Source organism: Podarcis bocagei (assembly GCF_964188305.1).
Source record: "Podarcis bocagei genome assembly, chromosome: 1".
In the NCBI taxonomy this organism is placed as follows: Eukaryota; Metazoa; Chordata; class Lepidosauria; order Squamata; family Lacertidae; genus Podarcis; species Podarcis bocagei.
The window spans coordinates 110600389-110626575 of NC_138125.1; the positions used below are offsets into that span (position 1 = coordinate 110600389).

General features: G+C 43.6%; 1 protein-coding gene across 6 annotated transcripts in view; it reads left to right on the forward strand.

Annotated features, from left to right (window-relative positions):
* The first annotated feature begins 9379 nt into the window (after positions 1 to 9379).
* TANK (TRAF family member associated NFKB activator) overlaps positions 9380 to 26187 on the forward strand; it is a 37040-nt gene continuing 20232 nt past the window's right edge. The window contains exons 1-4 of one of the 6 annotated variants that reach the window (XM_081206886.1): positions 9380 to 9519; positions 15373 to 15475; positions 21114 to 21275; positions 25337 to 25445. In XM_081206886.1, the coding sequence (XP_081063012.1) occupies positions 21177 to 21275; positions 25337 to 25445 (208 nt within the window). In that variant the 5' untranslated portion in view covers positions 9380 to 9519; positions 15373 to 15475; positions 21114 to 21176. Of the gene's footprint in view, positions 9520 to 12626; positions 12783 to 15372; positions 15476 to 21113; positions 21276 to 25336; positions 25446 to 26187 lie in introns of those variants that run through there. The other 5 variants (XM_081206889.1, XM_081206884.1, XM_081206885.1 and 2 more) reach the window with 5 other exon arrangements.

The window sequence follows — 26187 nt, forward strand, 5'->3', positions numbered from 1 at the left end:
ACTGTCTGCGGACAAATGTCAGTTCCCTCAGCCAGTAAAGAGAGATGAGTGCCGCAACCCCAGAGTCGTTCGTGACTGGATTTAACAGTCAGGGGTCCTTTACCTTTTAAAACAAGCTATAGCTTAGGGCCCCACTCTCTTGGGAGCCCCCAAAGAATTCTTAATTGTATTTCACTATTAATATACTTCTTCTTAATTGTATTTCAATTCAACAATTACTTTGATAAAATACATATTTTGTTATGTGCAAATGGCTTTAGATACCTATTAGGTCCATAATTTACCATATAGCACAACACAAAAAACAGCGACAATTTGTTGTTGACAAATGACAGCTAGACATATAAAGGGCCCCATTACCTTCAGTAGCTTAGGGCCTCATCAAACCTAAATCCGGTCCTCTTCCTTCCACCCAGTGGGCTGCCAGGAGAGAGACAGTTTGCTCCTGCCAAAAGTCCAATTTGACTGCTTGAAGAGGGCTTTTGAAATTACCGGTAATCCACAGGTTACCCAACCCTGTTCGAACCCAAGCTCAACCCTCTAAAGAAGTACTGTGACCTCATTGGTGCTTCACTCACCACCACCACCTCTTTCCATTATTTTGCCCATTTCTATAAAAATGCTCATAAAGGTCTAAATGAAGAAATATTCCCAAACATCTACACACAGATAGAAGGCTGAGTAATCAAATCCCCTGTTGTTTCATAGCAATACAGTGAAATGCGAGCGAGGCTTTGGCAGTAATTGCTGCATTTCCGTTCTGAGTTTTCTCATTTTACAGGGTGAAAGATGAATTAATATTGCACTGATAGCTTTTTTTAAATAAAAATACTACAGCTACTCCTGTCTACTATCTATTTTGGAACGTTGTTTGTCATTCTGTTCACTATGCATTTGCACACCTCTAAAGATATCATAACCAAATTGGGCATGATGGTTCCTGATATGAAAGGACATATTTTCATCTATATTTGGATACTATTGGACACCATTGTGAATCAAGATGGCGGACCAGACCTTTCCAAACTGGCCTTAACGGACATTCCCCTATTGGAGGAAATCTTTTCAGAGGACCTGACACAAGAAGTAGAGAAGGCCACCAACTTGTATTAATAAATCTTGTTATAGTATTAATTTACAAAGTCCTGAACAACTTAGCTCCAGGGCACCTTAGTTATCTTCTGAACCCTTATATCCCAGCTCAGACACTGAGATCAACTGCAGGAGCATCTCTGGTTGTTTTACCTGTTTGCCAGACCTATGTTAGCAATTGAGAAGACATCCTTCCAAAACAGTTTATTGCGGTGTGTCTTTAACTATTTAATGGTTTTTATTATGGCTTTATGTTTTATTTCTATAAACAGCTGTGATATTTTTTTAATGGCCTAAAGGTATATAAATATTTCTATAATACATAAATGAATAAACTTGGATGCTTTTAAAGGAAGATTAGATAAATTCTTGGCATTTGTGGATATCAGTGTCTAGTAGCCATGATGGCTTTATTCAGTGCTTTTTTTCCTGGTAGGACACGAGGGTACCCAGACCCCTACACATTTTGTGAATCTAAGTTTGGCCTCATTGAGGGGCAGTATTTCAATATAAGTAGGGAACTGAGAGTACCCCTAGACATTTTTTTAGAAAAAAGCACTGGCTATATTGTGCCTTCACTGGTGGAAGTAGTGTGCCTCTGAATATGCATAGGATTGCAAACACTTAATTGTATTAAGTACTTTTACAGTTTTTTAAATTTAAAATTGCATTAATGTGCCTAGCCTGTGCATAGGCTAGAATACTGGAAGGCAGGAGAAGACTCTCTCTCTCTCTCACACACACACACACACACACACACACACACACACACACACACAGTGTGAAAATAGACAGATAATTCTTGCATTCTCCCCTCCCATGTATCCACAAGAACAAGGGCTAGCTTATATATCCACAAGAATTCAGGGAAAGCTATTGGAACAACTAAATATTATTCAACATTTTAAAGAAGCTATTGAGAAATGGTATCTAGTAATTCAACATACTAAAGAGAATTAAAAATTTCAAGGCAAAGAGTAGATTATATGACTTTATAAATTGGTTGTATTTACAAACTGAATGTTAATCATTTCTGGTGAAAGGTTTAACTTTTGAGGAATGACGCTTGCCAGCCTTATACACCCCATTATATATTTATACATTCTAAGAACTTCAGTATTTGTTATATTTTAAATCTATAATTTATTAAGCCTATGGTATTTTTTTGTAATAGGCATATGTAATAAAGATTTTTTAAAATAGTTTGGGGAAAAGGTCTAGGTTATTATGGGAGAGGTCCCTCTGTGAATGTGGCCCTGTTTACACCTGATAAGGTTTGTTTCCAGGGCACAGGAGGAAAGTATGCCTCCAAGCGGAATGATTGCATTAAGGAATGTAACTCAGTTGACTACTGACAAAAATGGAGAAATTTACTCGATACCTTAATTCATGTTTTCCCATTTAGACCTTTCCAGAAATTGAAAGTTTCTGAAACCATTTCAAACGGCTACTGATTTCTCGAGGTATATATTGTTCTGGGCCTGAACCTGTCCTCCAATTTCTCAAAAAAATGTTCTTCCACTGTGAAAGAAACTTCAGTTTTTCCGCCTCTTCTTCACTTTAGATTTGGGGCTGCGGGGTGTGATCAGGGTTGGGATTTAACTTATTGTTGTGATGTGGCTGTGTAAGAACTCTGCGTGTGTTTCTGTCAAACATTTCTTCAGCACTGTGCAGCTTTCCCAGCTGCCTGCACTTCCTGATCTGAATAAAGTCCTCTGGGAGAAATTACCTCAGGTTGACTTCCCCTGAGCTTTTATTTGAGGTGGAGGAAAACCAGGCTACTGTGTGCCTGGAACTGATGTTTTCACTGGTTTTGCTTTTAAGCGTGGGAATAGCTAGGGTTTTTGTTGGGGGGGCAGAACCTCAGATTTGCATTGATTTGAATTGATTTTGGGGGGGACAGCTGCCCCCCCACTACGCCAGTCAAGGGAAACCCAGCCAGATGGGCAGGGTATAAATAATAAAAGTGTTGTTGTTGTTGTTGTTGTAATTATTATTATTAGGAAGTGCAGACGACTGGCGCTGACAGACCACCAAAGAGATGATTTGTGGAGCAAAATAAATGGCATCACAAACACATCTGAAGACAGCCCTGTTTAGGGAAGCTTTTAATGTTTAATAGATTATTGTATTTTAATATTCTGTTGAAAGCCACCCAGAGTGGCTGGGGAAACTCAGCTAGATGGGCGGGGTATTAATAATAATAATAATTATTATTATTATTATTATTATTATTATTATTATTATTATTATTATTATTACCCTGGACCACCTTGAAAGAAAGGTAAGCCCAACAAAAGCCCTGCACCTATAAGAATTTTTCTGAAATTTTATCTCCTCATTCATAATTTTCAGATGCAATTTCTTTTCTCATAAATTGTTGAAGAATGCTTGAGGTGGGCAGCGGCGGGAGGGAACACAGGGGAAATGTTTGGCGCAGCAGTAATAAGGGAGCATTCATTCTTATCTGCTGTCAGTGTGTGAGCCTCCAGTCTCTGAAGAATACAAGCTACAGCGGATACACCCTCCTTCCTTTTCCATTCTTCTCATTTCATTTCCTAGCTCTTTTGAATAAGAAAAATAAGAAAATCAGATGATCCGTTCTGTGCGCCTCACATAAAGATGCTCTTGCATCTCTTGCATGTAGGCAGCCAACAGAAAATGAGTACTGTGTTAGAAGAACAGGTGTGTTTTCACTTGGAAGAAAGCAGCAAGAGATATGAAAATGACTTTAACAGCTGGCGAGGAAAAGATATTGAACTTGTGCCAGGCAAACGTGTGTGTGTGTGTGTGTGTGTGTGTGTGTGTGTGTGTGTGTGATTTTCCTTTGCGAAGGGCTTGCCCAGATGGCATCTTCCCCTATGTCTGGTTTAAACCGGAAATGGGGACGGGGAAATAACTGCAAGAAATAGGTAGCAAGCAGCTCATTGTTTTGTGGCTCATTCCTTCTTTTGGATTCTACAACCTGTGTGGATCCTAGCAAACCTGGTTCTGTCACTGGGGGTCAGCACAGTCCCAGTTCCTTGCAGCTGACCCATGCAATGATGGAATTATTCACCACTGAAAGCCAAAGATCCCAATTAGGACAGTCACAATTTCGAACTGTTGTGAAATCTTAAAAGATCATAAAACATAAATGATCGTGCTGCAAAATTATCATGCCATAAGCAATCGTGTAACAAAACAGTGACACTCTGATATCTGCTAGCTTTGTAATATCTTGGGTGCTTAAGCTAGGTTTATTAGAGTAGGTTTATTAAATATGTAGGGCCTATACCACTTCCCACTAAAAAGTCACAGAGTGATTTACAAGCAAGTAAAATATGCAATAATAAAATTATTAAGAAAAGACAGCTGCATATATAAAACAACACAGTCATCAATCCCAAGAGTTGGGGCAGGCAAGAGTATTCTCATGACACAAAATACTGTACTCCCTTCACCCCAAGGGTTGCAAGAGACACACAAGTTAGGACTTGTAGCTGTGAACATAACTTGAAAGCAATGGATCTAGATCATGACTACGTTTATCATTTTTTTGCATAAGTCATGGAAGGTAAAAGACTTTAGAGCACATCCACCACAATTGCCCTTCCCACAACTGCGGTGACACAAATCACAGCTGATTTTACAGTATTTGCCCTAGAGAGCTGCAGCTGGTATGGTTTGCAATTTCAAAGCCGTGGCAGCTCTCTGCTGCTGAGAGTATGAAGCACACTTGCTTCTCACTTGCAAAACCTTCTGTCCAGAATCAAGTAATTATAGGAAATCCCTAATTCCACTGATTGTTGTTTTCTCCTCACTTAGTCTAGGAATGAAATATGGAAATTGCATGATGACTGCTTGAGAAATTAAGTGATTAACTTTTTATGATGATGAAACTGAGCTGACTGGAAGGCTGTTTGTGAAGAAACTCTCTATTCTCTATTCTCCGCCACCGCTCCCCCCCCCCAAACTGTGCAGCTGTGTGAAAGTCACTAAGCCTAGTGAAATTTCTGCATAGCATTTATCTAGAATATATTTTGAAGATCTATGGATGGCTAAGCAACTGGCTGCCTAGCACCAAACAAAACACACTCAAACTCCTTAAACAAAGAAGACATTTACTCAACAAATGTGTTGAGGCATGTTCACAATTCTTCCTCTTTTGCAGACCTTTATGCAAATACTGTATGTAAAAAAACAAATTACCTTGGGCAGGGTTCTCATGTTTATGAATAATCCATAGTTGAATCAGCGAGACACCTTTATTTATATAGTGAAATCTCTATTTATTATACTGCATTTGCCATTGTAACAATTTTTACAGTTCAGAATCTCATCTGGCCTGCATGACTGCTGTTGTGCTAATGGACATCCTTGTACAGTATGGGCTTCTGCTAATGTAACTCATCAGCCCCATTGTTACACATTTACCAATGAAAACGGGTACATCCTTATGGGGATTGGCACTGTCTACCCTCCAGGTAAGTAGGTTAGTCTTCAGAAGCTACTTCTGGCAAGGATGGGGTCATGTTCTAGATAACTTTGTCTATAGCCTGCTTAGATATACTGTAGAAGACAGCTACTAAAGAATGCTACTCATAAGCAGCTGCACAATACTTGTCCCACCAAAAAGCTCTTAAAGCCTTCCAGATGAACAATTTAGCATCTGTTAAAGGGCTGTTGCATTTCATCAGCACACAATAAACCTGAAATGCATTTTTCTTGCATCCTATCTGTGGCAGGGGACAGAGTAGTTTTGGTTGGGTTGCCATATTTCATAAAAATATGTGAAAATCCAGACACAAAAGTTGTTGAGCTTTTGCTCTCTTTTTTCCCCTTTCTTTTTTTGCAAAATCTCCAAACAGGAAATTCATTTCCACCGTGGGTTGCCATGTACCCAGCTATGCTATTGTAGTTCAGAAACAACAAATTTTCCCAACAGAGCTTCCAGGTAAAGTGGCGATACTGAGGGTGCCATGCCTGAGGGCCCCTAAAATCTTGGAGCCAGCACTGTTCATACCCATACCCATGATTTTTTTTAATCCCCTAGCGTTCTACATGTGAGGACTCATTTAGGCCTTTAAAAAAATCAGCAAGGCTCTACACCAACACACTGCAACATGACTTCTTCGCCAATCAATTATATTTTCATTTGTTTTAGATTAGCCCATGATTTTATGATATTATTGTTTTAGACATGTTGTTAGCCACCAGCAGAATCTCATCCCTCCAACATTTCTCCAATGAAAATTGGGGCATCCTATTGGGGCATACTACAGTGGTACCTTGGTTTAAGAACACCTTACGGTAGTTTATGAACAACTTGGATTAAGAACGCTGCAAACCCGGAAGTAGGTGTTTTGGTTTGTGAACTTTGCCTTGGAAGCAGAACATGTTCCGCTTCTGCTGCTGTGGGAAAGCACACCTTGGTTTAAGAACGCTTTGGTTTAAGAACAGACTTCCAGAACGGATTGAGTTCGTAAACTAAGGTCGTCATTGTTTAGTCGTGTCTGACTCTTCGTGACCCCATGGACCAGAGCATGCCAGGCACTCCTGTCTTCCACTGCCTCCCGCAGTTTGGTCAAACTCATGCTGGTAGCTTTGAGAACACTGTCCAACCATCTCGTCCTCTGTCATCCCCTTCTCCTTGTGCCCTCCATCTTTCCCAACATCAGGGTCTTTTCCAGGGAGTCTTCTCTTCTCATGAGGTGGCCAAAGTCTTGGAGCCTCAACTTCAGGATCTGTCCTTCCAGTGAGCACTCAGGGCTGATTTCCTTAAGAATGGAGAGGTTTGATCTTCTTGCAGTCCATGGGACTCTCAAGAGTCTCCTCCAGCACTATAATTCAAAAGCATCAATTCTTTGACGATCAGCCTTCTTTATGGTCCAGCTCTCACTTCCATACATCACTAATGGGAAAACCATAGCTTTCACTATAAGGACCTTTGTTGGCAAGGTGATGTCCTGCTTTTTAAGATGCTGTCTAGGTTTGTCATTGCTTTTCTCCCAAGGAAACCAAGGTACCACTGTACTAATCATCACCATCACCATATCAACATTTATAGCCCAGCCATCTGCTTGGGTTGCCAGTATATATATTTGGCTGACAAAACAGTACAGTATATAACCATTCAAATGATGTGTGCATTCAAATAATGTGTGTACTGCAATCTCCATTGTCAGCTAAAAGTGGTGTCTTGGTGATTTCTTCCAGGGACTAATTCTGAACCATGGTAACATATAAGGCATCTTCTGTGCCCTGGAAAGGGCCAAGCATTAGTACCTTCTAGAAGCAATATAGGGCTTATTCAAAGTGTGCTCCACCTTATTACTGGTTCCCCACCCCCACTTTAAAAAACAAAAACAAAACACAGAGGAGGTTTAAATGGCTTTTGCATTTCCCATAACTGTAATGTAAATTTGAAGTCTATATTGTCCAGGATGCATATTAGATTTTTAAATGGCTTTCCTCCACATGGACATTTAAATGCACAAATCATGCAAGAGAGGCTTTTAATGTGCGAAAACATCTTCGGCAGAGGAGACAGGAGAGGCAAGGTGAAAATTACCATATCCTGGAGACCCACCACTGAAGAGCCAAACACTTGCTATTTTCCAAACCCTAAATCTTCAAAAGAATTGCAATGTTGGGCTGCCTGCCAATTTAAACAATTGCCAGTAGGCCCGATGATCCGGTTGCAATCAAATAGACAGAAAAAAGCAGTAACCACTCAAAAATCTCAAAGAAACAGATTTTACATGTTTAAACAATTCCAAAGGAAGACTCCTTCTATACCCAACAATATAAAGAGCAGGAGCATTGTCTGACTTTGAAATGCCACCAAGAATGTCTAACAAATCAAAATGCACTATATATCTGAACTGACCAATTTGGGAGTTGCGTCCAGGTGCTCAGATTGAAGGGTTGGTAAAAAAGAAAAAATGCAAAGTGTGGACTTTGTTTTCATTTACAGTCTCTTTTCCCCCACCCTGAGATACCATAGAATTGTAGAGTTGGAAGGGACCCTGAGGATCATCTAGTCCAACCCCCTGCAAGGCAGCAACATGCAGCTGTCCCATATGGCAGTGGTTTTCAACCAGTGTGTCATGGCACCCTGGCCTATGTCCCTCTTCCTTTCCTTCCCTCCCTCCCTCTGATGCCCTCTCACATCTCTGCCTCGCCAAGGCTTGCACGACTGTTTGTTGCAGCAGCCCTGGCTACAAGCTCCCCAGGCGAGTGGTGCCTCTGGGGCTGGCCAGGGGTGCCGGTTGCAGGAGCTGATGCGGCCTAAGAGTAAGCAAGCAGGCGAAAAAGCCCAGCCAGCCAGTCTACCAGCCCTTGCTGTTGGGAATTGACAGACACATCCTATGTCCCTATGGGGCAGTGTGAGGAGGTGTGGGGGAGTTCAGAGACCAAGGGCAGCAGCAGCGGCTGCCCAGAGGACTCCCAAGGAGAAGGGAGAGGAGAGGAGGCCAAGGGAACACTCCACAAGGGAGGGTGTTCAAAAAAAGGCGAGAGGCTGCCAGCTCTGCAGGCAAAGGGTGACATAACTGGGCTCCTCAGCCCCACAAGGTGCCACAGAAAGAATGTCGTTGGTCAAGGGAGCTGTGGACTCAAAAAGGCTGAAAACTTCTGCCATTCAGGGCTCAAACTTGCAACCTTGGCGCTATCAGCACCACACACTAACCAACTGAGCTATACAGGATATCCAACTGAGCTATTCTCACTATGTTAATTTAGAACACCTTCACCGTCTTACATGTGCTAAAGGAAAGGTGCCATTTCCCACGAAATGTAATTCACACATTCATGTTCATCACTTGCTGGCTGTAACATCAAATGAAGACTTGCATGTGTGAACGAACCCTTGGCAAACATAGCACTGAAGAAATAAAGTTTGCATCGAGGTTTTTAGTATCATATATTCCATTTTTTTAAGCACACAAAATGTCGTCTACAAGTACTTGCAGGTTTTAACATGTAATATGTGAATCTGACCTTAATATATAATTATTATTTGCCCTGTTGTCTGATTTGGAGAGCATTGTGATTACTTTGATAATACATATATTTAGGGGGTGGGGTAATTCCTCTGTACTACTGCACTGCTGTTATGTGTGGCCTTTCTGAAGTGCATGAGATTCTTTCCTGGTCTAGAGTCGTCTACTTACAGCTTGTTTTCACTTTAAATTCTCATTTAGAGAGAACATGTTTCATAATGATTGGCTGTCTGTGGCTACATACAAGGAAGTTCTCAAGTAGGGGATTTCTCAGTGGAAGTTCCCATCTAACGTCAGTCATAAACTAAACAGGACACTGCCTGAGTTGTACTTTTCTTAAGTTCCTGGGGAGAAAGCTTTCCGATTCTGTGAACATTATCTACTTTGTTATTATTAGGAACGGAGGCAAAATTAAAAGGTTCATCAAGAGATTACGTGCAAGGTAACCAAAATATTTCTTTGTATATAACCCATAAACAAAGACTGTTTGGTGCTGCTGAAATATACAGTGTGAAGTTAGCAGTATGCTGCCTTGTATCAAGTCACTATTTTGAAGAAAGGGCATGGGATCTATAATTCTAATATTAATTTTAACTGATCTGGTGCTTCTGTTAAAGTAATTAAAGTTGGGCTCGTGTTTTGATTCTTAACCTTTGTGCCCACCCATAGGCTACGAAAATGAAGTTGCAGTCTTATACACATTTGACTAGGAAGGAAGTCCCATTGAACTTAGTGGATTTACTTTTCAGTAAACACAACTGGGGCTGTGCATTGACAGCAGCCTCACAAATATAGCATGTTAAAATTCAATAGGTTGCCTCGGTAAATCCATTCTCTGCTTTAAACAAGTTATAATTGTTTTTGTTAAGATTGGATATATCCCTTCTCCTCCTAATATGAACTTCCTGTGGGTCTCCATTGGAATCAAATTTTACTCATCCTCTAGCACTGAGACTTATATATGTGTTCTGCTCAGTCATCACAATTCTGGTACAATCATGCATAACACTGTGGACATGATTTGTGTGCTGTTTTTATGGTGATGCCTTATGGTAGTTTAGTACTAGAGCACAGGGGTCTTGCTAGGTACTTAAAAAACTAGAGGACCAGGCCCGTGACACAAATGTACATAAAACTTTCACATGATAATTTATACATAGAGATACCCCTGGAAAATTAAGGTGGTTGGTGGTTGAGGTCTCACTAACACTGTACTTGACGTGTGCACAACTGTCCTATAAATTGCTTACGTTCAAGAAACATTTTTTAAAAACACATACATTTTAACAGTCATGGAGAAGTACAACCCATCCCATAATAACAGCACATCCCTGGACTAGGATTAGTAATGATATTTTACAGTGATTTAGTACTAGGAGAACATCTATAATAATACTGATCTTTTAATGCAGATGTAACATTATACTAGGCACAACCCATCAGGAAGCACTGTCAGATTTATTGCACTACTCCCAATTGTTACAAGGGGGCTGGCACAAGAGACCTTGCCAATGGATTATGCTCAATCGTTGGTGGGAAGAAGCAAGTTAGAGATTTGTCCTACCACTTACAGCTGGGATTGGGGAGCCTTTTTGGCCCAGAGCACCGGATCTTTATCTCCTATGGGCTAATTTTGACAGCTAGGCAGAAACACCAACCTGTCGATCATCTGGCATCATAAGGGCCTAAATTATACCATTCCAGCCATTTTTGTTATATAACTACCGTGGTGGACAGGTACAGGTACAGATGAGTGCAAAAAATCATCACTTTACTCACATTCATCATACTAAAGTAAGACTGTACTCCTATGCATACTTCACCTGAAACAAACCCACTGCTTTGGTACTTACTTTTAAGTCAACATGTACCATATTTTTCCGTGTATAAGACTAGGTTTTTTTCCTAAAAAATGTCAAAAATTAGGGGGCATCTTATACATGGGGCCATCTCCCCCCAATTTTCTTAAATCTGAATCCCCCAAAATAGGGGGTGTCTTATACATGGGGGCATCTTATAGACGGAAAAATACTGTAAGTTGACTATGGATGCCACCTAGTTAAAGCTGCACTGTACCTTGGACTCCCATTGATCTTGATACATGCCTAAACCTCTGTATCTGAATTATGAATGTTTAGATTAGGACCTGGATTTTACTAGATAGAATGTTGGACATTATTTTATTTTTGCTTCACGTAAGATGGATGATGTTACCATTATTAGACAGAAGAGTTTTTGTGGGGTAGGAGACATTTATCCACTTGATGTGGGCCATCTAGTGTTTGAAAATGTGGATAGAGGATGGGCTATTAATGAATTTCATCCCAAATGTATTTTTTTATATATATACAGTGGTACCTCGGGTTACAGACGCTTCAGGTTACAGATGCCGCTAACCCAGAAATAGTACCTCGGGTTAAGAACTTTACTTCAGGATGAGAACAGAAATCGTGCTCCGGCGGCGTGGTTGCAACAGGAGGCCCCATTAGCTAAAGTGGTACCTCAGGTTAAGAACAGTTTCAGGTTAAGACCGGACCTCCAGAACGAATTAAGTTCTTAACCCGAGGTACCACTATACAGAAAGCACCATGTGCTACTGTCAAGACACCAAGAAGGAAATGTCTTAAAACTTTTCTCAAACAACTAGAAAAACTATGCCAATTATGGCGGATTGTGCATGCATTTGGGAACCCATTAATTAATTTTTAAAAACCATCTGTTGGTAGTGCTAATGTTCCAACCCATTTTGGATTACGATGTAGCCCAGTAATGGGTCCCAACCCACCTGCTGAAGTCTAGTGCAGTAGTGTCACTGGGCCGTATGAGCTCTGATGAGCTCTCTGTTGCAATGAGGCAAATCAAGACTCATCTGGCTGGTCAAACAGTTGCAAGGATGGTGCGGGGAGCAAAAACTGAGCAGGAAGCAAGCAAGTAACCCCGTTTCAAATCCCACCAGGGCATAATTACATCTCTGCACTACATAGCAAGGGTGGGTATGTGTGGCTTCCAAATGTTGGTTCCCCAACCCACATCTCCCTTCTTTTTTCTTCTTCTCTGTTCCCCATTGGACGGTGCATCAGTTAGGACTGAGACTAGGAGGCTCTCCTCTGCACAGCACTGCAGGGGAACTTCCAGACACCTGGACCTTCCAGATGTCATTGAACTCAGACTCCCATCTGCCCCGGCCAGCAGGGCCAACAGCCAAGGACGAAGCGCCTGGGCTGCATCCACCCCTGACTCAAGAGCAAGGGGGCAAACAAGGCGCTTTCGCCTTCACGCTTTCCAGGCGGGCTTGGATCGGGTCCGACGAACTTAGCTAGAAGGGAGGAGACGCAGGGAAAGGACTGGAAAGCAGCCAGCGGTGTGCGGACTGCGGCCAGGAGCAGCCAGGCAGTCGCCCTCTTCTTTTTCTTGGGCGAAGGCAGCAGCAGCGGGGGATCTGGCCCGTGGAAAGGGGGGAGAGGAGGCGGCCCTAGACGGGCGGGGACCGGCTCTGGGACCTCACCCCGCTGACCCCGCTTGGGCAAGGCGCTCTCGGAGGCGCCGCGCGCAATTTTACGCGCCCAGTCACATGGCCCGCGGAAGGCAGCAGGAAGTGGATTGTGGTTCCTGGGTTGCGCGTCAGGGCCGCCGCTTTGCGCCCGGGCGCTTGGAGAGGCGAGCAGAGCGGAGGTGGCTGCGAAATCCGTGAGTTTCCTTGCCTTTGTAAGTAGCCCGCTGTATCCCAGGCTAAGCAAACGAGGGCGATCGCCCTTCTCCTCTCTGTTACCAGCTATTGCTAGATACTTCACCTTCTTTTTGTAGTTATCCCTTGCCCTCCTTTAACCCTCTGCGAGCATTTCCGCAGCAAAAAAAGTGTGGTGCTCAGCCGCATCTCAGAAAAGCTGGCGTGTGTTTCTCAAAACGGCGCGATCATAAACTTGTTTACTTCTCTTTCCCCTTTTCTTTTCGTAAGCCTGGATTTAGTCGGAGGGATCTGCTCCCAAACTCAGTGTGCATGGGAATGCCGCCTAACTAGTGTTGATTTTTCTTCTCCGCGCGCCACCCCCTCCCAAATAAAAACTTCCCGGCGTCTTTCTGCTCACTAACTCGGCCTGAAGAAGTTTGAAGGGCTACTTTCAGTGCGTCTGTCGCTCATGCATTTCCTTAGAAGGGCGGAAGTGCCTAGGGAGGAAGAAAACACACACATGCAAACAGAGGGATAGGGAGGCGTTTAGGTGGCCGTTTCTGTCCAGAGCCAGCTGCACCTGGAACAAGAAAGGACTGGGTGGGTTCTGGGTTGGCCCCTTAAGTAAGAGAAAAGGAATTGGGTGTTTAAATGTGTGTGTGCCCTTCACAGGAACAGAAGGGCAAGGGACAGGGAAAGCTTCCTGTTGGTTGTTTTCGAGGCTGTTTTGTGCAAAAGCCCTGTGAGAAAATCACGTTCATCTCTTGTGAGCTCAGATGACATCAAGTGTGCCTCCCATCCCCCTTTCTCCTTCACCTTATCGCTCACAACTGGAACTAGAATCCGGAGTGGAAGACTGTAAAAGTGGACAGGTCCACTGACAAGACGAAAGACAAACACTTAGAATGAAAGAATTCTGAATTCGTCCTGAGTATCTTTCATTTGAAGTTGGCTCCCCTGATGTCATGGTAATGATTGACAAGTGGGGGGGTCTGCTGTCTGCATTGTAGTCCCCAACTCTGTCCGGTTGGGACCTGGAAGGCCAGGTTTCATGACTCGCCCACAAAGCTCTCTAGGTGATCTTGGGCCAGTTGCTACCTTTCAACCTAACCCTACCTCACAGGGGTGTTGTGAGGATGAAATGGGGAGGAGGAGAAGTGTGTACACCACCGTGAGTTCCTTGAAGGAAAGATGTGACATAAATGGAGTAAGTAACCTAAAATATTAAATACAGTGGTACCTCGGGTTACATACACTTCAGGTTATATACGCTTCAGGTTACAGACTCTGCTAACCCAGTTATATTACCTCGGGTTAAGAACTTTGCTTCAGGATGAGAACAGAAATCGTGCTCCAGCGGTGCAGCAGCAGCGGGAGGCCCCATTAGCTAAAGTGGTGCTTCAGGTTAAGAACAGTTTCAGGTTAAGAACGGACCTCCAGAACTAATTAAGTTCTTAACCCGAGGTACCACTGTACATAGTTTAAGGTGTGAAAGAAGGAAACTTTTTTTTTCCAAGTTGTGAACAACTTGAGGTCATCAGTCCTTGCTTATCACCCAGAGATTATTTAGTAGATAAATTCTACCTTCTGTCTACCCCTGATTTAGTTTGGGGGCTAACTGGTCACTATAATTAAGATCAGATTAGAAGTGCTTTTCTTCCCTTATATTGAGTGGGTTGGCATGCTTCAATCATTGCTTTCTCTTTTTTCCCTATGTCCACTTTTTGATGTATCCCACTGACCTGGATTGCTGATGGCTACACGGTCTTGCTTTGGCAAGGGGGTGAGGTTGACTGTAGTGAGATGTAGTAGGCCTCATTTTCCGCAGTGAGGTACAAAAACAGCAGCATGGGTCTCTTTAACGTTTCCATTCTTCTCAGAAGCTCCGGTGTCCGGAGTCTCCCTAAGGATGCAGCCTGTGCAGAGTAGTTTGGGGTTAAGTCCTATTGAAATCAGTGGGGCTGCATGCCTCACTCTATATTGGAGGGGCTTTTTGTTTGTTTTTTCACCAGCTGAGGACAGGAAAAACATGCTATGGAAACATTTACAGTGATGTTGATGGAAAGTTGTAAATAGAAGATCAAGCTTGAACTTCTGTATTCAGCTGACAGGATTTCAATCCTAAATGCACATTCCAGGGAGCAAAACAGTGGGGTTGACTTAGAGGAGACAGGCACAGGTTTGCTCTCTCGGGCTGCAACCCTGTGCACGTTTACAGAGCAGTCCTAACATGGGACTGGGGAGGAGTGACGTGGCAAGATCCACCGTTGCTGGCCAGGGCAGAAGGTGGTTGTGGTGGTGGGTGAGGCAGTTCTTCCACTTCTCTAAACTTTCTCCAGGTTGGCATAGCTAAGTGGCCTGAGGATTGTGTCTCTCAGGGGGTGGGATGGGGGTATTAAAGTTGTTCTGTGGCGTCCCACTTGGTGCCATTGGCGGAGAGACCTGCTGACAGTGACTTTCCTCCTGACAGGGGCCTCCAGCCAGAGTGGAGAGAGAAACAGGCCCATTGTCCCAGTGGTGGTACTCTGTTCTGGAAGAGACCGGCATCCTCATCCAAACCCCATTCCTGACTCCATGTAAGGCAGCTTCCTATGGAGAATCTGAACCTATGGCACTTCTTTCTTGCAGGACCAAAAGCTTAATTCCAGGGGAACTATGAAAAAACTTCACTGAGAGAAGATGACATGGTTCAAGATCACTTTTGCTATTCCTGCCAGAGCGTTTGCAAATGGTCTGTATCAATTTGATGCTTTAAGAAATGCAGACTTGTCTGCCTAAAGCTTTGTTTGTATTTCCTTGTGTTGCAAGAAATCTAATGTCTTGCAACACAGTCCATCTCAGAAACATCTCTAACCCTAACAGAGTTTTAGAAAATGTTTTTAAAAGAACGTTAAGGATCGTCCTGAGGTTGACTATCCCACTGAATGCTGTCCTTGGAATAAGTCAACAAAAAAATATTGTTTTTCAATCCAGACATTAGATGCATGCATTTGGGCCACCCACTGGTTTCTCTGTTTTCTGTAAGTGAGGTTGGAAAAGCAGGTTGTAAACTTCACTGTAGCCAATCATGACACTTGGTTTTATTTTTTTAAAAAAATCTGCAAGACATAACTTGCAACAGTTTGCTAAACAGTGCATAGGCATCTTCAGTGTAATTGCAGAAAAGTTGAAAAAGTAAGCTTCAAAGTATATTATGTAAGTATGCAAACAACACAGCACACTTATCAAGATACTTGAGATTTTGAAATTATGCTTTTTACATGTATAGAGCTGACCCAAACTGTTCACTTCCAGAAAGAAAGAAAGAACCTCGGGTTAAGAACTTAATTCGTTCCGGAGGTCCGTTCTTAACCTGAAACTGTTCTTAACCTGAGGTATCACTTTAGCTAATGGGGCCTCCTGCTGCTGCCGCGCGATTTCTGTTCTCATCCTGAAGCAAAGTTCTTAACCCAAGGTAATATTTCTGGGTTAGCAAAGTCTGTAACCTGAAGCGTCTGTAACCTGAGGTACCACTGTAAAGGAAAGCTCCAGTTGGGTGTTCTAATGTGTCGACTAAATGCACGAGGTGGGTGTGGAGTATAGGAATGAGAACTCTAGCCCCGCCCACTCCTGTCTTTGTTTTCATCACCTTCCTCCCTAGGGTCCCTGTGCACTTAAGAACTGTGGAAAATCATGGTTCCAAAACATGAAGAAAATATAGTTAGAGTATATAAAGATGAGTTAGCCGGGTTGTCCTCACAGCGCCCCCCGCCCATGTGCTTCATCAAAACTTTATTAGAACACCTGAGGTAGGGCTAAAGTTCTAAGCCCACCTGTAGTGGACAAAACCATATCCTCCGTTGCTCAGGAGCAGCAGTGGGGGGGGATTGAGGATTCTCTCCCCCCCCCCACACACTCCCAAAGGATTTCCTAAAATTTAACTTTCTAATAATACGGAAAGAATGCTAGGAATGAGCAAGGCTGGTCCTACCTGATATGGTGATGTTCTCACCACCAAGGGGGCCCTGTTTGTATTTTTGAACTCCAGACATCAAAACGTCTTGGGACATCGCCACTGTTTTGTGTGCAGAAGCTTTCAGGGAGAAACAATATGTAGTGACTTGAGTGATGAGTAAAGAATGGTGTTTTCTCTTTCTTCTGAAATTTTTAAATCTTTCGTTGGAAGAGCGTGCTTTCAGGGCATGTATTAACGTCAAAACTCTTGGTGTTCAGTGATGGAGGCAGAGCATTACAGTGGTACCTCGGGTTACAGACGCTTCAGGTTACAGACTCTGCTAACCCAGAAATAGTACCTCGAGTTAAGAACTTTGCTTCACGATGAGAACAGAAATCGTGCTCCGGCAGTGGGAGGCCCCATTAGCTAAAGTGGTGCTTCAGGTTAAGAACAGTTTCAGGTTAAGAAGGGACTTCCAGAATGAATTAAGTTCTTAACCCGAGGTACCACTGTAATTCTGTCTCAAGCCTAGGCGGTTTTGTAACCTTCCTTACCTGAGTAACCTGTATGCCATGCCTTGCTCTGCATTTGTGTTAGGAGAGGATGAGCTCTCACCCCTGTGTTAAAGGCAACAAACATGGACACAGTAGTCTAAGCATTCGGATTCTGCCTTACTTGAATGCTCAGAGTTTGCCGGAAAAAAGCACCAGGACAACAATGGCCACATATGTGAAACAAATAGCTGCCCTCAAACATTGCCTGGTCAGGTCCCTGCATTGCAGGGGGTTGAAATAGATGACCCTTGGGGTCCCTTCTATCTCTACAGTTCTATGATTCCAAGCTGCGAAATCTGACCAGAGTGTGGAAACTGGCTGCTAGAGCATCAGGAGAGAACGGTAGCAAGATAAAATGAAGCATGCCTTCCTCAATCCAGGGGTAGTGGTGCTGTAAGATTAACACGGTCTGCCCTGGGTGTGGTACCCAGAGTAGTGTGGTAGAATTGGGCTGAAGTAATTCAGCAGGTCTCCGTGCAAATTGCTAGTTGACTTTTGACAAGTCACTTGGGATGTGTTTGGACAATCGCACCAGCAACTGGATCCTAGGATCGTGCCAAGGCTGCATATTTGGCATTGATAGGAAGAAGAGCTTCTGACCATCATCTCCCTTCATGCTAAATCCACAAACACATGGCAGAGGAGGGAGTGGTTAACATTCTTGCCAACATCGGGTTCTATCTCATTCCCCCTCTTGCTTTACTAATGTGGCTGAGTTGCCCCGAGTTCCTTGGTAGGAAAGGTAGGATGCTATAATAATGTTTGCTAACCTCAGCCTTTGCCCCCATGCCAGACTTGGAACGACCTCACCAGGAAGTCTTGCCTGGCACAGACTTTGTTTCTGTCTGGTGCCAGGCAAATGTGTTTTTATTCTGCCAGGCATTTGGACAGTAAAAATGGCCTGACTTTGGGGTGTTTTACTTTTGTTGTTCAGATGTACGTGTGGGCATGTGGTTTATTTTATCATGTCGGGTAGGCAGTTACAGTATACCTGTCTCATTATAATGGATTTTTTTTTTTTACTGTACAGTGGTACCTCAGGTTACATACACTTCAGGTTACACACTCCGCTAACCCAGAAATAGTACCTCAGGTTAAGAACTTTGCTTTAGGATGAGAACAGAAATCGTGCTGTGGTGGCGCGGCGGCAGCTGGAGGCCCCATTAGCTAAAGTGGTGCTTCAGGTTAAGAACAGTTTCAGGTTAAAAAAGAACCTCCGGAACGAATTAAGTACTTAACCCGAGGTACCACTGTAGATGTTTTGTTTAATATATGTATAGCTTCACACAAGAGGAGACCCAACATAATTTTCAGAGATAATATCCAATCCAACCTAACCCCCATCTTCACCTTCTAGGGCAGGCAGCTTTAGAGTTGAGGAAATATCACTCTGCCTGTGTGGGTGTTTGTTTGTTTGGCTGGTTCCTTGCATTTAACTGGCACGTGCTCCTCAGGAAGAGCGAAACTGACTTGTCCTCTGTCTCCCTTCAGCAACAGAAGCTCACTTCGCCAAGAACAGCTTAAGGGAGGTTTTATCCCTGGCCAATTTCCTAAGCTAGGCTTTTAGTTATGAGATACACATATCAACTCCAGCCAGGCAAGGAAGTCTGCAAGATTTACAGGTCCACAAGATTTGAGTAGTCATTTGCCATCTTGTACATAAGAAAAATTATTTTGGTTTAAATGGCAGGGGGTGTTTCTGGGTTTGGTTATTTTTTTGTAAAATAATTCATTGCCTGGAGGCAGGTCTTATATGGCCCATGAACCCTGATTGCAAGCCATTTCTAAACCTTTTAAAATACTAATAGGTTAATTGCATATGAAATAATCTGCTTGCTACGCAGAGCATTTACAGGGCAATCCTATAGATGCCTACTCAAAAATAAGTCACACGGAGTTCAGTGGAATATTGTTGTTGTTCAGTCATTTAGTCGTGTCCGACTCTTCGTGACCCCATGGACCAGAGCACGCCAGGCACGCCAGGTCTTCCACTGCCTCCCGCAGTTTGGTCAAACTCATGCTGGTAGCTCCGAGAACACTATCCAACCATCTCGTCCTCTGTTGTCCCCTTCTCCTTGTGCCTTCCATCTTTCCCAACATCAGGGTCTTTTCCAGGGAGTCTTCTCTTCTCATGAGGTGGCCAAAGTATTGGAGCCTCAGCTTCACGATCTGTCCTTCCAGTGAGCACTCAGGGCTGATTTCCTTAAGAATGGAGAGGTTTGATCTTCTTGCAGTCCATGGGACTCTCAAGAGTCTCCTCCAGCACCATAATTCAAAAGCATCAATTCTTCAGCGATCAGCCTTCTTTATGGTCCAGCTCTCACTTCCATACATCACTACTAGGAAAACCATAGCTTTTACTATACGGACCTTTGTTGGCAAGGTGATGTCTCTACTTTTTAAGATACTGTCTAGGTTTGTCATTGCTTTTCTCCCAAGAAGCAGGCGTCTTTTAATTTCTTGGCTGCTATCACCATCTGCAGTGATCATGGAGCCCAAGAAAGTAAAATCTCTCACTGCCTCCATTTCTTCTCCATCTATTTGCCAGGGAATATATTTGCCAGCGGAATATACTCCCAGTTAATAGTGTAGCCTTGACTTCATTCTGAACTTGTCTTTCTTTGGCTCCATCTGCACAGTACATTTTAAGCAGCGTCATACCCCTTTTAACAGTCATGGCTTCCCCCAAATAATCCTGGGAACGGTAGCTTGTTAGGTTATTCCCCTCAGAGTTCCCTAGGGAGATTGTTAAACCCCTCTGGGAATTGTAGCTCTGTGAGAAGAATAGGGGTCTCCTAACAACTCTCAGTTGCCTGGACAAACTTCATTTCCCAGGATTCTTTGGGGGAAAGCTGTTTAAGGTGGTATAGCACTGCTTTATATGTATAGTGCAGATGGGGATTTATTTATTTATTTTAAGAAAAGAAAAGGTAGTTAAAAGATGGCAAGATGGCGGAGCAGACATCCAGTTCCAAGCATGTCTACCCTTAGCAGCTTGTGTGGTAGGTCAGAGCCGCCCACCTAGCACTGGAATCATTGCAGCTTATCAGGACCAGGCTGGGGACGGGCATTAGTGAGACTGGGGTGGGTAGGTGCTCCAGACTGACTTTGCAAGTGTGCCCACACAGCCCCTGACCTCACTGCCAACTCTGCCCCTCCATAGAGATGCTAGTGTTGGAAAGGCGACTCTGCCCTCTCACACCAGCCGCTACTGAGGCCTACTCAGAAATAAGTCTCACTGAGCTCAGCAGGGCTTACTTCCAGGTAAACTTGCCTGGAATCGCAGCCTAAATCTCTTCGACTAGCAGAAATCCTTATTTTTAGTAACCTGTTTTTAATTGGGGGAAAAAATGCAGTCTCAGCAGAAGGGAATGTGTCTGCCTCCGAAGGATCCGAGCTTCTGTAGCTTGTAGAAATTGGTAAAGGTTCCTTAAATAATCATAATGGTTTGCCTTAGATGATAAATAGAAAGTGGAGGGGGGGAGCAGAAGCCTGCTAGTGCCAAAGTTGACTCTGTTTAAATTAGAAATTTGTCACATTTAATTAATTATGTTCTGGAAGCTGTTCTTGTTTGTTTGGTATTAGATCTGAGGAAAGATAATTGGATTTGGTTTCGCAGCTAGCAATAGTCTGTGGCTACGGCAAACTGCAAAGTTTTGGTCAATAACTGGTGCAACCTAGTAGTAGCTTTTACCGATGACTGTTGTGTTGGAGTCTCTCTATATTTGTGGAGAAAGTATCGTGGACACTGGAGGACTTAATGCTGCGTTCCAAGTGTACATTGGGTCACAGCTGAGTGTTGGGGTAGCTTGAGGGAAAGTCCTCCTTGCCCTGGGCCAAACTGCAGTGTAGGCAACCAATGCTTTCCTTTCCTTTTTCAGTAACGCAGCCAGGTCTGCTGCATTTGTAACTTCTTCAGTGATGAGACACTGCTGGAAGGAAGCATGGATAAGAATATTGCAGAGCAGCTCAATAAGGCGTACGAAGCCTTCAGACAGGCGTGCATGGATAGAGACTCCGCTGTGAAAGAGCTGAAGCAAAAGGTACGTGGCTGTTTTATATCTAGCGCTACAGGCTAAGATTATGTTTCTGATGGCTCCCAAAGAGAAGTCGACTCCCGATTTCACACACAAAGAGGAATGGTCAACACAGTTGGATAACGCCAGGGAAATTCTGTTAATTATCTGGGGTGATCTGCTCCTTGCAGGTGTGAAATTGTGCCAAGCGGCTTGTTTACCCTTGTCCATAAAACGGAGGTTTTTGCAGCTGTCTGGGGTGCAGGTTGTTACCAGCTTTTAACTGTGGAGAGGCCTTGAAATGCATATTATAGATACTGCTTCTCTGGTTGCCCTCCCCAAAGCAGGCAGTGCCTGGCCGGAAGCAAAGTAAAATAGGGTCCCTCCTTTTTGCAAGAGGAAGTGCGAAAAGAAGCAGTCGTTTGGAACTTCCCCACTTTCATGTTAAATATAGCTGGTGCGTTATTTCAAAAGAGAAAAATTGCTTGGATGCCATGCCAAGGGTTGTGAATTAACCCCATTTGTTTCCATGGGGGGCAGCTAAGCATGGGCTTAATTTCTCCAGTAATAAGATTTACTCTGGCTGGATTGTGCTGTTGGGTAGTTAACCAGCCGGCAACCCCAAATTCCAAGCGGCTTGAAAAATTCTTACTTAAACCAAAAGCCAGACCAGCTCTTCCTAACTATCAGAAACAGCGTTTTCTGATAAAATTCAGAATTTTAAAAGCTTTTAAAAAGCACCAGCATTTATTGTTAAAAAGAGCCAGCTTTCTTTTCCCCCCAGACTGCCTTCATGTAAGGCACTTTGGGCTAGGAAGCCATTTGTGGCTTCTGGGTGCTTGGAACTGACTGCACTTTTAGACCCTGTCTGAATAATTAAGACGACAAGAGGAGGAATGTACTGGCAAGCCTTTTGTAACAACCCCAGCAAGCATTTTCAAAACGCACGGCACTAATGCTCTGCGTCCCTTCCAGGAATCCTCAGAGATGAATCGGCCTGGCACTTAGATTGAAAAACCTAAGGACTTGAAATGGCTGAGAACTACAGCAGTGGACTGTGTGACTGCTTGCTGCACCAGAAGCAGAGAGTGTCATGCTTGAGGAGATAGCAACTCTTGCCGCTTCTGGGATTGGCTGAGCTCCGATTGGCTGAGCCTGCTAAGGCAGGGATGGGGACGCGCATTCCCTTCTGGGCAACCTTCCCCTCAATGTGTGCCAGTGGTGGGTGGGGCCAGAGGCTAAAGTGGGCGGAGCAGCAAATGCAACAATTTACCTTCGTCCAATAGGCTAGCTTCTATGTACGGCCTCTCCATCCTCTCCCGGCAGTTGAGAGGCATCATCCCAAGACACATTCCAGCCAGACAAAGTCACTTGGGCGGGGGGTGAAACAGGGTCAGAGAGGGCTGTGGCCCTGGGGAGAATTCTGAGAGCCAATTGAGAGGCTGCATTTGGTCTCCGGACCTGAGGTTCCCCACCCTTGTACTAAGGGAAATCAGATCTTCAGTCCGTCCTCTACACATATTTGTTCCCTTAAAACAAGGTTGGGGACCTGTGGCCCTCCAGATGTTGCTGAACTCGAATTCTCATCTCCCTAACCATTGGCCATGCTGACTAGGACTGGTGGGAGTTGAGAACACATGGAGTGTGCTCACAGACTTCCCCTTGAAATGTGGCTGTCGTTGTTTTGCTTTGCAACTTTCAAAGTTAACATTTATAGCACATTTAACAGCTTTCATTTACACCCTCCTTCCCATCACTAGGCTGGTGAATGGCCTAAGGGCAGGCAGGAGGATACAGTGGTGCCTCGCAAGACGAAAATAATCCGTTCCGCGAGTCTCTTCGTCTTGCGGTTTAGCGCTATTAGCGGTTTAGCGGCTTAGCGGATCAGCTGATAAGCGGCTTAGCGGATCAGCTGATAAGCGGCTTAGCGGATCAGCTGTTAAGCGGCTTAGGAGCAGCTGATAAGCAGCTTAGCGGCTTGGGAAAAGGGGGGGGGAACCCCGCAGGAACTTGCAAGGCATTTTCGTCATGCGAAGCAAGCCCATAGGAAATTCGTTTTGCGAAGCACCTCCAAAACAGAAAACCCTTTCGTCTAGCGGGTTTTCCGTCTTGCGAGGCATTCGTCTTGCGGGGCACCACTGTAGTGTTGTGTCTCTCCCTGTTTGACCCTGCGAGGTAGTGACTGGCCCAAGGTCACCCAGCATGGACTTGAACCTAGGTCTCCTTTGCCTTGAAGGCTAAGTGCTTGCAGTAGTTAAAGCACATTTGCGATCTTCATCACTTGATGGCTTAAATGGAGAAGAGTGCTGACACTTTCCTCCCAATTTACGCAAGCTTCCCTGTTTAGTTTTGTACAAACTCTGCTTACTCACAGTGTTGGAGTCTTGGAGTGAGGCCCGTGGGTAGCTGTCCCCTGCCAGGATAGTTCACACCCCCCCCTAAATTTTCAGTTTTCATTTTTCAAAAAATGGGATAGGGTTGTATTCCTTTTTATTTTATTTTTAAAAAAACCCCTTAAAATTGATCTCTTCTCCTCATGGAGATAAAAGGGATAAAAGTTTGCCTCAGTATCCCACTTTTTTCACCAATACAAGTGAATAACCTTAAATCTATTTGGCCACCTTTTTTTTAATGTTCTGGTTATTCTATAATGATTCACAGCCCCACCATAAAAAATCCTGTTTGTTGGCCTGCTTACTCAACACAGTCTTACCAGGTTTATTCTCAAAGCAGGGAGTCTGCTTCTTTGGCAATTGGCCTCCGAAATTGGGTACAGAACCATAAACACTATGGAACAAACCATTGAAAACTTGGAATTCAGATGACACACACAAGTTGACTTTGCTCTGATTCTTATTCTCTCCCCCAACACACACACACACACACACACACACACACCTTTACTCCATGTTCTCGATTCTGTGTTGGCATACCCTCCAGCTTGTGGCCAATAGCTGATTCCGCAAGTAGCTGATTGGCTGCTTGTTTTGCTACTCTTTGACGATTGGAACTGTGTCATGTATAGAAGCCGGAGTCATCTCAGCCAGATGGCGCTGGGTGTAGAGGGATGTTTGGTTGTCAAGTATATCTTCTAGTCGGTAACTTGTTGCTGCCATCTGACTCTAAAAGAATTATTTGTGCACGCTGGCTGTCAAAAGCATCTTCTCTTCTGTCTGTTTTAGCTGTCATGCCTGTGCTCTGTACAGAAGTGTTGACAAGACATTGCTGTTGTACATTTTCAATTTGGGTCTTGGTGACTTTTTCTTCTTCTTCTGTTTCCTGAGGTCTCCTTGGCTGCTGGAAAATGCTGACCTCTTTGGCTTTTTAATGGGTTGGTGAAGCAACAGCTGTTTGGTGCTTTATTTTGAATCAGGCTGTAGGGAGACTCTTGGGTGTATTGGGGGCTTGAAAGGGTATTTTTCTCCCCCTCTGAAGAATGAAAGTGGCTAAATAAATCATGGGGTTTCCATTATCCAGCTTTTGGAGAAGGGCTGGGGCTGGGGCATTTAATTCAAAGTAGAGCTGGGAGATAACTCAGTCAGGAATCCTGGAGAGCCACTACCAATCAGTGTAGTTAAATACGGAGCTATATGGACCAATGGTCTAATTCAGTGTAAGACAAACTTCCTATGTCCCAAGCAAATATTTTTGATCATGCAAGAGGGCAGACTTTTTACTTGGCAATAACTTGGCATCACAGTACACCCCTGTGATGGCACAGGGCTTAACCTCTAAACTAGAGCTGGATAATTGTGAAGACAGGCCTGCATTCAGCCCACGAGCCTCTCTGGGTGAACCTGGGCCAGTCTATATCTGTTGGCCTACGTCGCTGGGTTGTGGTGAGGAGAACATGTTGGTGGAATGAAATCCTATATGCCTGTCCTTGAAGAAAGGATGAAAATGCAGTAAATAAATAAAGAGGCAGAGGGAGGGAAATAGGAATTTCTACAGAGGGAGAGCCAGAGCAATAGCACAGGTGATAACTTTTTTAAAGGCATAGCTGCTGTGACAAAGCCAGGTGTTGTACTTCCCTGTGTTAGCCTGTTGTCGTAACAAAATGACTACTTCGAATTAAATTATCTTTACAGACAGACAGCTATGAAAAGCAGATATGTGAACAACAAAACCAAATTGTATTTCTTACAAGCACTGTCACAAAACTCAACTCACAGTTGGCTTCTTTGAGCTGCAACAAAGGTAGGTAATTTTCAAATCTATATCTATCTATCTATCTATCTATCTATCTATCTATCTATCTATCTATCTATCATCTATCTATCATCTATCTATCTATCTATCTATCTATCTATCTATCTATCTATCTATCATCTATCTATCTATCATCTATCTATCATCTGTCTATCTATCTATCTATCATCTGTCTATCTATCTATCTATCTATCTATCTATCTATCTATCTACACCACCACAATCCACTGGGTTTCCCCAACACAAACTGCTTTTTTTTATCATGTATCTGGACTAAGGGGCCAGTGAATGGTTGCTGATTGTGATTACTCAGTAGTGAAGGGCCGAGGAGAACAATGTCTAGGTCACTTCATACCTTCAAGCACCTGCTTCTGGAACCATTCCTTGGAGTGTCCTGGCAAAGTCCTGCTTCTGGAGAAGGAAGCTATAAGGGAGAGAGGAGTGGGCAGTTGTATGAAAAGAGAAAATGGGAGTATAAAAAGCTAAATAATAAAGAGGGAGAGAAAAAAGAAAGAAAAAGCATTCCATAGGAAAAAAGGAATGGGGGATGAAGGGTTTGAATAGTTTTAAGAGGAGCAGGTTGAAAATAAATACTTATATCACATGGCATTCTTCAGTTCCTAGAAGGCATCATTTTAAGAAGATTGCAGTGCTATACTGTGTTAAGCATGCTCAAGTCTCAAAACTGCTGCCTTGTCTATCTAAGGAGGAAACTGCACTGTACTTCAAA